The 16,318-nt window shown below is 43.1% G+C and overlaps 1 protein-coding gene across 1 annotated transcript; it reads left to right on the top strand.

The window, feature by feature from the left end:
* Positions 1 to 748: 748 nt before the first annotated feature.
* LOC135260792 (proteasome subunit alpha type-7-like) lies at positions 749 to 4,288 on the top strand. The gene is made up of 7 exons (XM_064346334.1): positions 749 to 1,008; positions 1,544 to 1,670; positions 2,296 to 2,420; positions 2,957 to 3,079; positions 3,267 to 3,386; positions 3,750 to 3,812; positions 4,089 to 4,288. Exons 1-7 carry the CDS (start codon positions 907 to 909, stop codon positions 4,182 to 4,184), a joined length of 756 nt encoding a protein of 251 aa, XP_064202404.1. The 5' UTR covers positions 749 to 906; the 3' UTR covers positions 4,185 to 4,288.
* Positions 4,289 to 16,318: the final 12,030 nt, after the last annotated feature.

Below are 16,318 nucleotides of genomic sequence, written 5' to 3'. Positions count from 1 at the left end.
TTCATGTTAGGCATACTAGTCTAAACTGCAATGTTCACTCAACATCCAACACCTGAGTCTAGATGTAGATTTGTTTATTTATATGTACAGCAGGCTTCAAAGATGGGAATCCTGAGAAATATTATTTACTTTATTTAGGTAAAACTAGGTAAGAGTACCTCGCAACCCTGCCCAGGATATGCGGGTATAGAATAGATAATGGATGGATGGATCGATAGGTAAGAGGCTACCCCAAAAAAATCACTCCAGAAGATTACGTCACCCAGTCATTACACAGACACACCACTGGTACACACAAAAGCGAATTTATTTTTATGTGAAATGTATGACGCATATTGCTGAAAAAGCCTTCTGGTCATATAAGAAACATGAAACAAGAGTTTCTTATTTTTGTATGTTTTATCATAGCTACAACCCATTTACAAAGCTGGTTATTTTCCTTAAACAATAGACCAAGTGCCCAACGTAGAAATCAAACCTACTAACTCCCAACTGGAACTCCGGCTCTTGGTGCTGCAAATTCAAACTTATTTGACTTTAAATACTTTTGGATACGTGCAAATTAAGATATAATATCATGAAGTATTGGCTAAGAATAAACTTTTTAAATATTCTGTAACTTTCTTTAAAATACACTTTTTACGAGCTTGATTAAAATCTCTGAACTGTAGTTCATTGATTAAAACCGGCATGACGCTTTGTTCGGCATGACCCCAGTACGTTTATTGTTAGTGGTGGTATCGTCCAGGTTCACGCGCACGCGTACTTCCACATTTTGAAGTCAAGCACAGGGAGGATTGATGTAACCAGCTAATCTTACCCTAGTTAACACTATAATATTTAATGTTTACAGCTGATTCTGCACTCTAACTACACTCGGAACTTTGCTTTAAGGCCTTTATTACAATGGCAGCTAGATATGACAGAGCTATTACAGTGTTTTCCCCAGATGGTCACCTCTTCCAAGTTGAATATGCTCAAGAAGCCGTGAAGAAAGGCTCAACTGCTGTGAGTCTGACTAGTGTTAGCTATCTCCAAAATAATGATAACAATTAGCTAACTGTAAATGGATTGGTTGTTAGCTGGTTGCCTATCTAACGGTACTCACAATCATAACGTTACATATTGCGTTACGCTAACATTTGCTAGCTTGCAATACATCTATGAACTGTCCGGTTAGCTAGCTCGCGTGCTGCGTGTTGGCAATGCCATTGTAAGATCGGTGCCTTTTCTGTTCAGAAGTATGAAGCCTAATGTCTGGGGACTGTTATGTCAGCTAGATAGATGCAGTAAGCTAGCTATAATAAGGAATAATCATTACTTCCATTAACCGCCGGAGCAGGACATTTCACTATAAAAGTTAGGGCTTATGGTTTCATAATTTTAAAAAACCGTAATGGTATGTGCACAGATAGTCGTGCAAATATAACATTTGTTGGTTATTTAATATGATTGCTAGCCTTCATGAATAAATCTAGTCTCTTTGTCAACGTGACCATTTGAAGAATAGCGAGACTGCATTTAGGCTATTTATTTGTTTTAGGTCGGCATTCGAGGAAAGGATATCGTCGTCCTTGGTGTTGAGAAGAAGTCCGTGGCAAAACTGCAAGAGGAGAGAACCGTGCGCAAGATCTGCGCGCTTGATGAGCACGTTTGCATGGCCTTTGCCGGTAATGTGGTGCTTCCCAGATTATGCAGCAGAAAATTCTCTCAGGGTGGTTGGGGGAGGTGGGGGGTTGGGAAGATTCCAAGGGCCCTGGGGTGGCAGGGACCATTGTGAGATCTTTTTATGCGACCCCAAAACCCCTGGTGGCGCCCTGAATTTTACTGAATACGTACTGAAGCGCATGCAGTTTAGTACCTTTTTACCAAGTGTATAAGGCTATAACTCAGGGTGTGAACATCCAACCTTCTTGGTTTTAAATTCAATTCACTGCACCTACCTTATTAAGATCACTTCCTTTATCTCACAATTCAGGTACCATTGTGAAATATTTTATTTTTAAAAAGGCATCTATACCTTATGTTAAGTGCCTTCTGGATGAGATTCCCCTGTTAGATGCCATGCTTTGTGTTAACTTTTTCCTGGATAAATGAAATGGATGAAAGGCTGAATTCTGGATAAAGGAAACTGATGAAAGGATTGATGGCGGAAACGTCCTGCTCGCGACCACTTTATTTTTGTGTGCCAAATAAAATCAGCCTCTTGCTCTTCTCAACGAGACCACTCTGTAAGATGTACGAAGCGCGTGTTTGGGTCGAAAGGCTGAATTTGTGTGCGTTCCCGTTCCGCAGGGCTGACGGCAGACGCTCGTATCGTGATTAACAGGGCCAGGGTGGAGTGCCAGAGCCACAGGCTGACCGTGGAGGATCCGGTCACTGTGGAGTACATCACACGCTACATCGCAACCCTCAAACAGGTGAAAGGCAGGCAACCCATATTTAAAGAGACAGTCCACTTTCTGGGGTTTTTAAGAAATATTATTACAGTTTTTTATTGCACGCTTTTCATTCACCCGTACAGTTTTTGTAGTCTCTGATGACCTTCCGGCATTACAAATAGCTGGTATTAGGGCATTCTGGAATTTGTGGTCTAAAGCAAGCAAATACATTTTGATTAAATCCAGAGAAGCTTGTACGGTGATATAATAGGTTTCCAGGGGGTTGTATGTGAATGTCAGATTAATAACTGTGTTTATTCAGTTTTTATAATGTTTTAAACTAGTGCTTACTATTTGTCTTTTTGAAAAACTGTCAATAAACCTTAGGACCAAGGAACACAGTTTCTTTTGTCCTATTTCCTGTTTCCAGTAATACCCATTTGTTGTTTATCATTGAGAGAAATGTTCATTTTGTTGATCAACTGAAGTTAACCTGTCATCTCAGGCTAATGTATGTACTCTGGGATGTGTCCTGCGACGGATGTGTGAAGGTCCTTTGTTGTGTTCGACCGTAGCGCTACACCCAGAGTAACGGTCGCAGACCGTTCGGTATCTCCGCTTTGATTGTTGGCTTTGACTATGACGGCACTCCCAGGCTGTACCAGACCGATCCCTCCGGAACATACCATGCATGGAAGGTGGGTAAAACAGTGAAAAATGAAATACGGCTTTTCAGTGTCTTCCCATAGAAACTTGGATAATTATCCACGTACGAAAATCAAATATGTGACCTGACCTTACTTTTCCCTGTGTTGAGTATTCGTGAAGGCAGCACAGTTGCCAGAATGTAAAGAAAATCCCTCTTCCCTCCATTTCTGCGAACAGGCCAATGCGATTGGTCGCAGTGCCAAGACAGTGAGGGAATTCCTGGAGAAGCATTACACTGAGGAAGCCATCACCGGGGACAACGACGCCATCAAGCTTGCCATCAAAGCGCTACTGGAGGTAAGGACACACCTGTGCATGTGTGTACATATGAACCTTTGGCTTTTATTAGCTGTGAGAATGTGCATTTTATGATGAGGCCGAATATTTGATTGCTGATATTTTACTATGAGATCCCTTGAATGCCTGTACTGTTGCTCAGTTTACAAGAAGTGAAGAAAATATCATTCAGTGACTGTGACCACGAAAAAAATAATCCTTCCAAGGACTAGATTGGCTACTGATAGCAGGACACCGAAGACGTGGCAGCCCTACAGGACCGTGGTTTGAGATCTCTGCGTTGGGTTGTCTGAACAGCAGGTGAATTGAACTTCCTGTCCCTTTGACCTGTTCCACGCTGACAGTCACGTGATCTGTGTTTAGGTTGTGCAGTCTGGTGGGAAGAACATCGAGCTTGCTGTCATCAGGAGGAATCAGCCACTGAAGGTACTACTTTCTCTCCGTAGTTATTCCATTGATGATAGTTTAGTGGTCCAAAACAAAATTCAGCTCCCATACTTCTGTAAAATTGAACTACTGTGTTATATAATATATAATGTTAGGCATTTTGAATATAGAGTATACAATACAGTATATAGTTGTACACAAGCAGGCCAGATTGTAAAAATGGATAGGCAAAATCAGTGATCATTGTCTTGTCCACCACAATTACATTTGTAGTGCAGAAATATGATCTGGGATTATTGTGCTTGCCTTGTGAAGCTTTTGGAGTCCAAGGAAATCGAAACATTGGTGGCAGAAATCGAGAAAGAAAAGGAGGAGGAGGCGGAGAAGAAGAAACAGAAAAAAGCCACGTAACGTGATGGAGAAGAGCACGTACATTCAGCCAGTGTTTCCAGTAGTTTACTGAAGTTGTGTTACATTACATTTCACAAAACATAAAAAACGTCAAATACCTCTTATCTTGTCATGCGCCAATTGTCTTTTTGTCATGTCCTGTTTCTTTTCCATGGATTATTAAATGCCATACATCCACTGGTTTATAGAAATGTTTCTTCAGTTAATGCCTTGGTCTTTAGTGTGTTTTCTGTAATGGCCATTTTTCAGTGAGGCTATTGAAGTGTCAGTCAGGTTTACCTCATTTCTCAACAAGAACCTAATGAAACCCCCTCACGTCATGGTTTCTTTGTTGATGACGGTATTTTACATCCACTGCAGTGACGTTGCCTGCTTTCCTTATATTTGTCACTTGTTGTTTCCCCAGTTGCTCTAAAAATTAACTTTTTTATTCACTACCTGGAAATGTTTCAGTTGTTTGGCTGGTATTCTTCCATGGAAATTTCAGCTTGTGAAGTGTGTTTCATTACACTCTTGCTTGCATTTCAATTTGGGGTTAAATGAAACATTTTTTATATTTTTAATTGTGTGGCTGAAATTCCATTTCCCAGTGGACACACTTCAAATATCCAATGGCTGTCCAATTGGGTGCATGTTTTTTCCCTGTTTGTCCAATCAAATTCCAAGGCTGCTTTCTTTGGATTTTTTCCCCCCTAACCTTGCTTATCGTTCGATGCTGCTCAGAATTTTAAAACACAGGATTGTGGCTTCGGGGCTGATCCTTAATGGAACCAAGGCTCCAGACCTGCTGAAAACTTCAGTGGCTCTAATCGCTCACCCTTATAAAGCGCCATTTTATAGCACACTGCAGTCCCCACAGGCCTGTTCAGCTTTCAAAGACATAACAGTGAATGTAAAGTACCTTCACCCCAAATCAGGATTTCACTGACTGACATGACTATTGGGGATGGTCATTTGCCAACTTTGTAACTTTTTAAAATAGATATTTATTTCTGCCCTGGATATTTTACTGAGGCACTTCCTGTTTGGTACATTACTGAAGGATACAAGGACAGGAACTTGAACTTGTGACCACTTGAGTTACAAGCCCTGCCCTCTAACCATTATACTACACTGATGTATTCCCTTTTCCCTTTAGTAAGCTTTATTAATGCGTATATGAAATCGTAAATTATTAGGAAAATGAATTTCACATAGATTGAAACTGTAAACATTTCTCCAGCTGTATTTTGTCACCGCTCTGAATAGGACTGGACGATTTGGAAAGTCGCTGTGCACAGCTCTTGACTGTATGTTGTTGTTTTGTGAGGTTCGTATGCACGGATACTAGATTATGGGAAAAGAACAATAAGACATTTTAAAACTTACAAAGTTCACACTGGGTAACAGCATTTGAAAAGTGAAGTTGGCCAGAATTGCTTAGCTATCAGATGGGAAGGAATTAGTTTTGGATCGACCGCAGCTTGTGGCTTTATTAGAAGAGCTCGTGGGAGCCTGCTGCCTATCGCTCGGGCCGATCTGCCGCAGGACACTGCCAATATCCCGGATGGCTTTATGCATCTAGTCATTACTGCGGAGAGGAATGGCTCCACTGGAGGTCAGCGGTCCGAGGGGGAAAAGCCAGCTACGCTGCCCTCGGGCGAAAGTCTATCTTTGCAGCCGGCCGCGGGCGGAGTGAGAATTAGCATGTGCTGGCGCCTTTGTCTCTCTCTCTCTCTCTCTCTCGGTCTCTCTCCCCTCCCTCCCCCTTTCTCTCTCCCCCTCTCTCTCTTTTTCCTCTCTTCCCTCCTGTTCCCTTTCTCTCTCCCGCTACCCCCATGTCTAAAGCACGTCAGTGAAATGCACCCTTTCGCTATGACTGAAATGCAAGTGACACGCATGGACATGGACCAAATGTCTTTTTACTGTAAACCCCGCCCCCACCCCCTGACAAACACACCCCTAACTCACCCTGTGGCATTTCCTTTCCAATGTGTGTGTGTGTGTGCGTGTGTGTGCGTGTGTGTGTGTATGTGTGTGATAAAATGCCACTGGGCTAAGATGCTGCATAATGCGATTCCCTCCTCTAATGTCCTTCTGCTCCTTGTCTCTTATGAACAAGGCGAATATGTGAGCAGATAAGAATTACAATATGAGGGAAACGCATTTTCGATTCCAGCATAAGCCCGAAGCATTAGATCTATGCATTCAGGTCATCAAGATTATTATTATTATTATTATTATTATTATTATTATTATTATACCTTACAATATAAACAATTTTATTTGGTATTGTATTTTTAAAAATCATATGTCGTTTTTTGAATTTAATATCTGAAATAAGTACTCTACTGTTTCAGGTAGGGCTGTAAGTCTGTCTGTCTGTCTGGGCTGTGAAACAGAAATGTACAGGAGTAGTGCATGCAGCTTGCGAAAGTAAAGCACAAATAAAAAAAAACAGCAGAAGAATCCCGACACCGACGAGTCTACGCTTCCCCTTAATGCATAGCGACTGAGGCCTGTCCACAGCTGTTAGCCAGCGCGGGAGAGCTGGGCGGAGGGGACGCTTCACCTCGCGGGCTGAATATCTGATGCCTGGCCTCGCTGACTGCCCGGGGACAATTCGCGTTGACGAGGACGCGGACGTCTGTTCCGCCTCCATGTCAGAGCTCAGCTCTGCTCTTTACTGACAGACTGTTCTCTGTCCACTGAATCCTACCGTAACCCTTTCCGTTAGTTATAATAATGATATTCATCATCATGATTCTTATTGTTGTTACTGTTGCTATTGTTATTGTTATGTAGATCTATTATGCATTAATACAAGGCCATAATAGGAAACCCCACTGCACAGTTAAAAAAAAAATATATATATATATATATTGCATTCTATGGACTTGGTAAAAAAAAAAAGGTAAAGGTCAGATCATATCATAACCTGTTCAATCCTTGAGAGTGCTTCACCCCAGGGTTCCAGCAGATGGCGATATTGATTAAAAGCAGCACTTGGGCATCTGACCACACACCAAAAAAAAAAGAAGGTATATAGGTAAATATCACACATACAATATTTAAACTCCATTTTGTCCACTGAAATAAAATGCTCTCTAAAAATAAAAGATGACATTTCCAAAAAGAATAGTGAATAAGCAAGTAAGCCATGGGCTGTGGGCCGTGAAGTCTCTCCCGTAGCCCCCTGATCTCCCGTGAACACAGGAAGGAACAGGAGGCCATCTCAGACACCACATAACATTACGGGATGATGTTACACCGAAATGTCAGCCGAACATACAGAGAGTCCACTGGCCTGTAGGATGATTTGGACGCCTGGGGCTGCGTGATCCATCATTTCAGCAACTCCTATTTTCTACCCACGCTCTCCTGTTTTCATCTCTCTTGATTTTTCTCCATTATTCATATTTCCATTTTGTTGTGCACAGTCATAAGATTTTATATGTATGAATATGTCTTGCTACCGAGCCACTACCCTTCACCCCGGTTGATGATTTTAGAGATATTGTTTTTGAACGGTTCATAAATATCACACGTTTCAGTTCAGGAGGTTTAATCACAGCAGATATGGTTCTAGTCAAGTCAGCCAGCGCTTTTTGCTCTCAGCGTTATAATAACCACATGATGACGTCACTGAAGATGCTTTGTTTGCATGGGCTGCAGTTAGTCATTACACTTTCCCCTTGACTTATTCACTTTTTTTTTGAGCTGAACTGGATAAACAAGGGAACGCATTGACTGAATTGTTTCAAATGCACCATTATAAATTGGCAGGATGTACTTTAAAACTTAAATGAACACAACTGGCAATAGGGACATTTCTTTCTAATTAACCTCACCAATTCAAAGAACTGACTCAGAGAACAAATGCAGCCAAATACATTTTATGTTTTTAAAACTAGACAAACCTATTGTCCTTTACCTACTGAGCTGTTATTTCGGTGCTGGTTTGTACTATAATACTGTCATGGAGCAGGAGAGGTACAGATCTGTGTTTTTGTCGTCTTTGTCTTGTAAATGACCTTGAATGGCAATGGCCTCTCCAGGGCCTGCTGAACAGGCTCACTATTTAAAAAAAAAATTCTGAAGGTTTCACCATGATGCAGTGGACATGGGGTTCCAGGTCTTCATGCTGGTTTTTATATCAACCAATCCCTTTGAATGTGGAAGCTGAAACATTTTAACACTAGTTTGGCTAATCACCATTTGCAGGTTTGGCTAATCGCCATTTGCTTAATCATTAATTATACGTACCATTAAGATGGAAAAATCAACCCTCATTAGACACTTCGTGTTTAATTAAAATAATTAGCAGCTCTTCATATTTTAGGAATTGTAATTAAGTTTGGAATGTGAGCCTGCATGCAAGGAGGTACTCCAGGACCAATGCTGATGATCACTGCCGTAGGCTAAAGCTTATCAATGTAGCATCTGACACCTCTCTGGCTGTGACCGATACAAATCCAGGCTCCCTCACCTTAGTTCAGATGTGTGATGCAGGATACAGCTTTTCTCACAGCTAGTACATTACCAAATCAAAAACCAATACTGTGACAAACCACACTTGGGAATCATTTCATTTGCCAATGCATAGAGAATAAAAATGAATGAAAGAAATGTTTAAAAATCTACTGCAACCAGAACCCACATCTTCCCCAGAACCTCTCCCAACTAACCCTGCCAGTCTGCTTTTATGCATACTGGTGCGCCCCATTAACACATTACCCTGGCTCCACCCCCCAAAATTCCTGCAGCAGATCACACCAGCAAGCCCCAACTCCTGACATAAAAACTAAATTCACATAAAACGTGTCTGGAGAGATTCCGTGATGATGCATTTGTCAGGAGGTGTCATCTCCTGCAGTCTTGTCGTTCTGGCGTGATAACATCGATGGACATATTTCTGCTATCCTGAGCCATTGGTCTGTCAACATTTGGGCAGAAGATCAGTGGGTACTTTCAGCATTATGTAAATAAATGAATGCTAAAACATCAGGGGTATTTGGCTCTTCCTCAGTGAGGACCCTGGACCACAGAGGGGACTGCACGTCTCAGAGGAGTGGCTTTTTCTTTTTTGTTTGGTTTACTTTTGTTTTGTTCCTGGTTTCCCAGCATCCAAGGTTAAGGTTTATGTCACTATCGCACGCGTCATTTCCCTCCATGGTTCCCAAAGGAATGAGAGATGCCCAGAGGCAAGGCCAAGCCTCAGAAAATTATCATTGAAAGGAGCTCACAGACACACACACACCCACACACATGCACGCACACACACACACACACACACATGCTCACTCACTTACACACACACGCACACACACACACACATTTATGTTTTGATTATTTTGACGTTACTTTGAAATGCAGCACACTTGGTTTCTAATGTGGGCCAAATATTTTCAATGTAACCACCGAATTGTTAAATTCGACACCGGCTTGAATTTTTGTGGCCACAGGGTATTTAGCTGTGACCAGGTGGTGGCGCTGGTTCTGTCATTTTCCGGTAGGGCTCCAGCATCTCTGTAACAGAGGCTTTGTGGACACGTGCTCTTTTGTTTGCTCTCTCTGTTAATTTCCTTTTATTGTAATGCGTGAGCTCCCAGTGATCACAACAGAGAGACTGCAGAACCCGGGAGACCGGGCCAGCTCATTCATACGGGCTGTGAAATGCACAGCAGAACTTCCTGATATCCATTTCCTGACTCTGGAGGAAAAACTGCCGGAGAGAAAAAAAATCCCTCTAATTGGAGCTTATTTTAATTGCACCTAATATTGTAGCTAGCTAGAATGAGAACCCTTTGGCAAGTGGTGAATAGAAATGAATTAACACGCCCAAGGCACTGGGTCTGTGTGTGTGTGTGTGTGTGTGTGTTTTTGTGTTTGAATTTGTGGTGTTTGCATTTCTAGAAGAATCTGTGAGAGATTATACCCAGTCTTACTTGTGTTATTTGCACACGTGCTTTTTTATACTCATTGCCATGCTTTAGTTTGTTATGATTATTCACCCTAACACACTACTCTTGGTTTGTATGTGTGCATGTGCTAGATTAATTGCAAAGCTCATTTTAGGGTGACGTTAAAATATTTGTTGTACATGAACCTACTTTACAACAAAAAGTGTCACACCACCCTCTTGAATGTTCATGAGTACATACCCAGTCTTATCCTTATGCAAAGCATTGTGGCTGTGACATGTTTTTCCTTGCCAGCAGCCATACCAGTGTGGAGTCCTCTTGTGCCAAACATCTGAAGTTAAGAGGAGCATTGTTAGCGCTTGGACAGTGGAAAATATTGTCCGCCTCTAGGGGGCAGTCATCTTCTCAGCTGAGCATCTCCCAACGACTGTGACACTGAGCTGTAGGCTGTGATCCTGAGGCATTGTGAGCAATATAGAGCCGGGTCACTGTTTCAAAAGGGTCGGGATGCTAATCCTGGTGTCCTGGCCAAATTCCATCTAAAGTGGCTGAGAGCTTTTCCACCTCACGGGTGTTGGTCTACACAGCCACTTGCATCCCCCCACTAGGCTGTCCCTGCAAAACAGAACCGAGTTCTGGGGGAGAAAAAAAAAAAAAGACAGTCCACAGAAGCAATTAATTTATTTCATTAATAATAGTCAGTGTTTGTATTTCATATCTTGTGTCATGGATCAAGCGAACGAAACAGATGCTCCAGCTGGTCTGGCGAACAGATGTAACAAAGGAATGCAAATGTAGAAACACTCCCAGCTGCTGGGCTTCAGAAAGGTCTGCTACACTCCTCAGGCTATGACTGTGGGAGCCAGATGCATTTTCTTGCGCTGTGTTCATGCTGTGGACAGATTTCCTTGGATGAGAAGGAGACAGGGGGTTTTACCTTTGATACTGTGGGCCGCACCATCAGGTCGACATGCTGAAGAATCACAGCAGCCATTGGGGCTCATTGCTGCTTGTTAGTTTACCAGGATCTGAGCTGACAGCTGATTTTGTTTTAAAAAAGTAGTTTTGTCAGCTTGTTTATGATGTATAATTTTTTCCAAATTTGAGGTATTCCAAGACATTTTTCATTAGTTTTTATCTAATCAAAGTGACTTCATACTTGAGGACACTTGGTAATATTCTACCTTAAGTTCATGGTCATTCAGTGAATGTATTTGATATCCCATGTGATTATTTCTGATGTTTTTTCAGTGTTAATACCTATTGAAATACTGTATGTCAGCTTGGTATTTATTGCACCATGGAATAAATAATAAAAGCCCCAAAGAGTCAAAATGTGGTAAATTAATTGAGCAGACTTCTTTAAAATTAATGAATTAATTTAAAGAGCAAAGAGGGCTAATTATTATGCTCTGTCCAAACTCATAGACCAAGTACCATATCCACAATTCTCAGAAATAGCCCGTTTTATGCTGCAAGGGATTCATTTAATTGTTTCTCACAGTTTGTGGTTTAATGTTTCACATGGAAATAACATTAAATGCCTTGCGTGCTGTGAATGATTAGGAGTATTTCGCTCGGTCTGTTTGCTTAGCAGGTGCCCACACACAGGATGAGTTACAATCTCACATCACACTTTCTGCTACCCATCATGCAACTGGGTTTTTGCTCAGAGCAACTATCGCAATTTCCCACATGGGACTCAAACCTGTAGCCCCCTCCAGCTACCCAAAGTGCAAGCACAGGGAGAAATACATGGTCCTGGAAAGATACAGCTTGCTGTTTCTTGTTGTTTTCCAGTGCTTAATCGATCAGTTAAAGCAGTTGATTAGACAGGTAACTGACCTCACCTGGTTTCACAGGGCTAAACTGATTGCTGATCAGTATGTAAACCCAAACCAGGAAACTGTATCGCCATCCATGAGCAGGGCTACCCAACCCTACACTAGCCTATATTCACCACTGCTATTCACAAGCTGTGTAAATTCCCAAAGCTACGCTTCTGGAGAGCTACACTGCCAATGGCTCAAATGCTGGCTACAGACAAAGAACCGACTCTCACTCAGGTCTGCTGTGTGAAAATAAAGTTGGGTTTGCATGACGGTGATTTGTCTTTTATGGGCAGAGGAGGAGGAGGAGGAGGAGGAAGATGTAGAGAAGGAGGCTGTTAATGGAAACGCTTTCCGCTACTTTTAACAAATGTATTGAGGGATGCAATCGAAAAGCTGTTAATGAGATTTCTCTGTGCGGAGCATAGCTTCAGGTTATTTTCAATTTAATGAGTCGTTCAACCTCTACCAGCCACATGGTCTCCTCTCTCTTTTTCCAGTTTCAATGCCCCGGTTCTGTGGGTGGATTGAAACAAATGGAGGGTAAATTTTGGAGTCTGTACGAGGTGCTTGTCAGCACACCGGGTCATGCTTTGAAGCATTTTCCCAGCAAAAAGAAAAGAAAAAAACAGGATGAAAAGGGGGAAAGAGAGGGTAAAAGACCCATTTTATTTTAGTGAGATAAAGGTGAAGGATTTTAGTGCTTTATTTGCTGGGGGCTATTTTCACCTCATACACACTCACACACACACACACACACACACACTAAAGCTTCTGAGGATTATGACTACACACAAAGCATACTTTCACCTTCCTCAAGTTCCAGAGAATTACAAAGGACACTGCTGCTGCTGAGTTACTGTGAATCCCCAGGGGGGATTTCTTTTTTTCCGGGGTTGTTGTTTCATTTAGGACATGGCCCCAGGCCTTTCCACTGCATCCTGTTGAGCTGACCTCCTTTTCAACCCCACGCTGGCAGCTGCACCGCTGAGTCCCCCCCACAACCCCCCCCCCCTCTCCCACTCGCCCCCCCCGGGGGGCAGTCATGTGACTCACATGACCTTCGACCTGCTGTGCCAGACCAGGACACCCCATCCCTTACCCACATTTTCAAATCAAGATGAGACGCAGTCACTGATGTGAGGTTTTTTTCTTTCATTTAAACTCCCCAACTACTGGCAAAGCCCCTTGGGAGGAAATCTACAATTCAAAAATTATCAGCCACTCCCCCCCTCTCCCCCCCTGCCACCTCCCTCAGAATCTAATAGTTTTTGAGATATCACAGGCTTTCAATTTTTGATAAAATGTGCCTTTGAGGGTTGGGAAGGATTAGCAAAACCCATCCAGAACCTCTCTACAGACATTCTGTTATTTTATTTTTTAGTATATTAATTTCCCTGTAAACAATGTCACTGAGAGTGAACTGAGGTAATGCTTTGAGATTGAGATATCGTGTTCATTCTCCTACAAAGCCCATATTCATAACCGCAGGCAGGCCCCTAGGGACAGGAGCAGGAATGGATTAGGTTATCAGGTTAACATTCAACACACGTACTGTACACACACACATACACACCACACACATACCACGACAAACGCACACACACACACACACCACACCCACATACCACGACACATATGCACACACACGCACTCACACATGCATACAGTACACACACACAGACACAAACCCTCACACATACATACAGTACACACACACACACACACACACACACACACACTCCCCCAACGCACCACTACCCAGCCCCAAGGGTGAAAGGCGGTCCTAGCCTGTATATCTGATTGTCAGAAATCTCCCCTGGGACGTCCCGTCCGGCTGTGCCAGGACACTCCCCTCCCCCATACCCTAGAGGGGAGTCATCCTGTGTGTGACAGCATCACAGGATTTTTTTCTTGCCCTGAATTTTTTATTTATTTATTTTTTGTTACATGTGCAATATACCACTGTGTGTAAAAAATTATCTTGGGGTAATGGTCTAAAAGCCAAAGTGAGCCAGGGAAGAGCGTTTGCTGACATAGATAATGGCTGGACCTGCTGGATAACATTAACCTTGCACACCTACATTTGGGAGGGGGACTTCCTGTGATAGAGGGACAGATGAGCTTGCAGGTCTAGTGAAGATGTATCTCCTCCTTGTTTGTTGTAGCTTGTATATTTAAAAAAAATTGATTTCTTTCCTTTTTTATAGCAACCACTGTGAAGGGGAAATTCCCACCCTGTTTGTTTGGGAACAATGACAGTTTTTTTAACAATCGGGAGGGGGAGGCGTTTCAGATCTTTATTAGTGATCGTTTCCATTGCGATGGTTTCGCACGAAACAAAAGGCGGGCAGCGAATTACCCGTCAGGGCCTCGGATCTGGTTTGTCACGTCACATTGGATCACGGCAGGGGTGCGGGTCTGGGGGAAACTGTCCCTTCCGTGTGCTCACATCGGAAACACTGTGACATGATGGCACGGGGGGAAGGAGACGGGGTGCGAGGCACAGGATCAGTCACGCCCCCCCCCCCCATCACACATCCCATAGTGCTACTGCACACTGTTAATTGTCATATGACTTCACTGGAGTACATGTCCTTCTGGCCCCAAGGCATGGCAGACTGAACAGCAAAGCTTGCCTGTAGTGATGCTGTATCCATTGGTCTAAAGGCAACAACACAAGCTGGATGTGTGGTGTGATGTGCACGGTATGCATGCTATGCATGGATGCTGAACTGAACATCCTGAACCATGTTCTGTTTCCCAGGAACCTGATGCCTTAACAGTGGACTGAACATTTTCATCATAGGTAAAAAAAAAGAACTTTCAACAGCCTCCAGTGTTTGCATACACTGTATGTACAGATCCTATACTGTTTAATACTGCATAAATAAAGGCAAAATACAGCTTTAATGAAAGAAAAAATGTGGGGAATATGTATTAAAAGGGCTGCAATTCATATATGCTTCAGCCGATATTGATGTAAATATCCGCAAATTAAAGCTGACAATCTGCTCTTTAACCTCATATTCACTCATTGTTTCATTTGAAACTGAATGTGCTGGAGCACGGAGCTGAAACAGCAGACGCAGTGTCACTGTCTAAATACTTATGGACCATACTCTAAATGATATATAATAACACATGAATGTAGAAGAAGTCCGCCCCAAGGAATAGCAGTATGACACCAACACTCATGTTGACAAAACCTGCATGTTTTGTGATGATTATAATGAGCTTATTTGTTTCTGTAACGTTCACTGCTGTTTGATTTCGGTGCTGTACACCAGGGAGGGAGAAGTGGGTTGAGCTGATTAGAACAAGGTGTTGAATTTTCTGTGTTGGTTTAAGTGTAATTAGTTACTAATTCTTGGTTTATTCAATTCCACCTCCCCGAGGCTGGTGGGTATGGAAATCAAAACAGCATTTGTATTTATTTATTTATTTTCGCCAGCACGAGCACGAGCTGCAGATATCTACCCGAAAAGCATTTGAGCAAGATTACCCAGAAGGCCTTGCATAATTTGTGCCTGGAGTTTTGTTCTCTTCCTTTCTTCCCATTGCAGCTAAAGGCTAGAATATGAATCCACCAGGAGGCCGTGGGCATGGCCTGAAACTATGGGGGGAGGGGGCGGGGAGGGAGAGAGGGAGGGAGGGAGGGAGGGAGGGGAGGAGGATAGGGAGTTAAGTTGTGGCAGTTCTAACAGCATTAAACTCCTCCCCACGCATCTTCTTTTCCCTTTTTCTCTCAGGTCGGAGCAGGCGATTTTGAAGGCCGGCGCTGTGACCGCACTGCCTGCCGCCCGGACGAGAGCGCGCTCTCTCTCCTCCAAAGCCCCCGCTGCCAGCTGCTGCCTAACTCTCACCCCGCAGCCTCGCAGCTGAGCCGTGCAGCGGGTGTCCGTGAGGGCGCGGGGGCGAAAGCACAGCAACTGTCACTGATTCCTGCCCCCTGGGCCAGCTACTGGCGTCATGCTGTATGTCACCCTGAAGGCAGCCGAGGCAGTTAATGACAGCAAGTCATTCGCTCCAGACATGGTGCCAGCCACACGTGAACAGGATGAGCCACCCAGCAGCCATTTTCATTTTAATGAAAAATGAACTCACGACTTCCTAAGTATTTTATACCATCAACTTACTTTCTATAACTGTATGTAAAAATGGTGGATAAGCATTTTTCACTGCGCCTTGCAAATAGTCACCGTCAATCCTGTATTTGACCGAAAGCTCCACCATCGAACAAATCTCACCCTGTCATCTGTGAGCGGACAGCTAAAAGGTGCGGTCCCCATGGAGATCTGTGGGGTTCTGCGTCCTCATTCAAATGCAAGCCGTAATTATTCAGTGGGACCTTGACCTCCTTCACCTCTGGTTTAAGGTGTTTGTAAATAGTCTCATATGG

The sequence above is a fragment of the Anguilla rostrata genome, chromosome 8 (genome assembly GCF_018555375.3).
Source record: "Anguilla rostrata isolate EN2019 chromosome 8, ASM1855537v3, whole genome shotgun sequence".
NCBI lineage: Eukaryota > Metazoa > Chordata > Actinopteri > Anguilliformes > Anguillidae > Anguilla > Anguilla rostrata.
This window is presented reverse-complemented; position numbering and strand designations above follow the sequence as displayed.

Coding starts and splice junctions, on each gene's coding strand:
- LOC135260792 (XM_064346334.1), top strand. CDS start 907: ATGGCAGCTAGATATGACAGAGCTATTACAGTGTTTTCCCCAGATGGT. Junction 1,009..1,543: donor TGAAGAAAGGCTCAACTGCT/GTGAGTCTGACT, acceptor TATTTGTTTTAG/GTCGGCATTCGAGGAAAGGA. Junction 2,421..2,956: donor ACATCGCAACCCTCAAACAG/GTGAAAGGCAGG, acceptor GTTCGACCGTAG/CGCTACACCCAGAGTAACGG.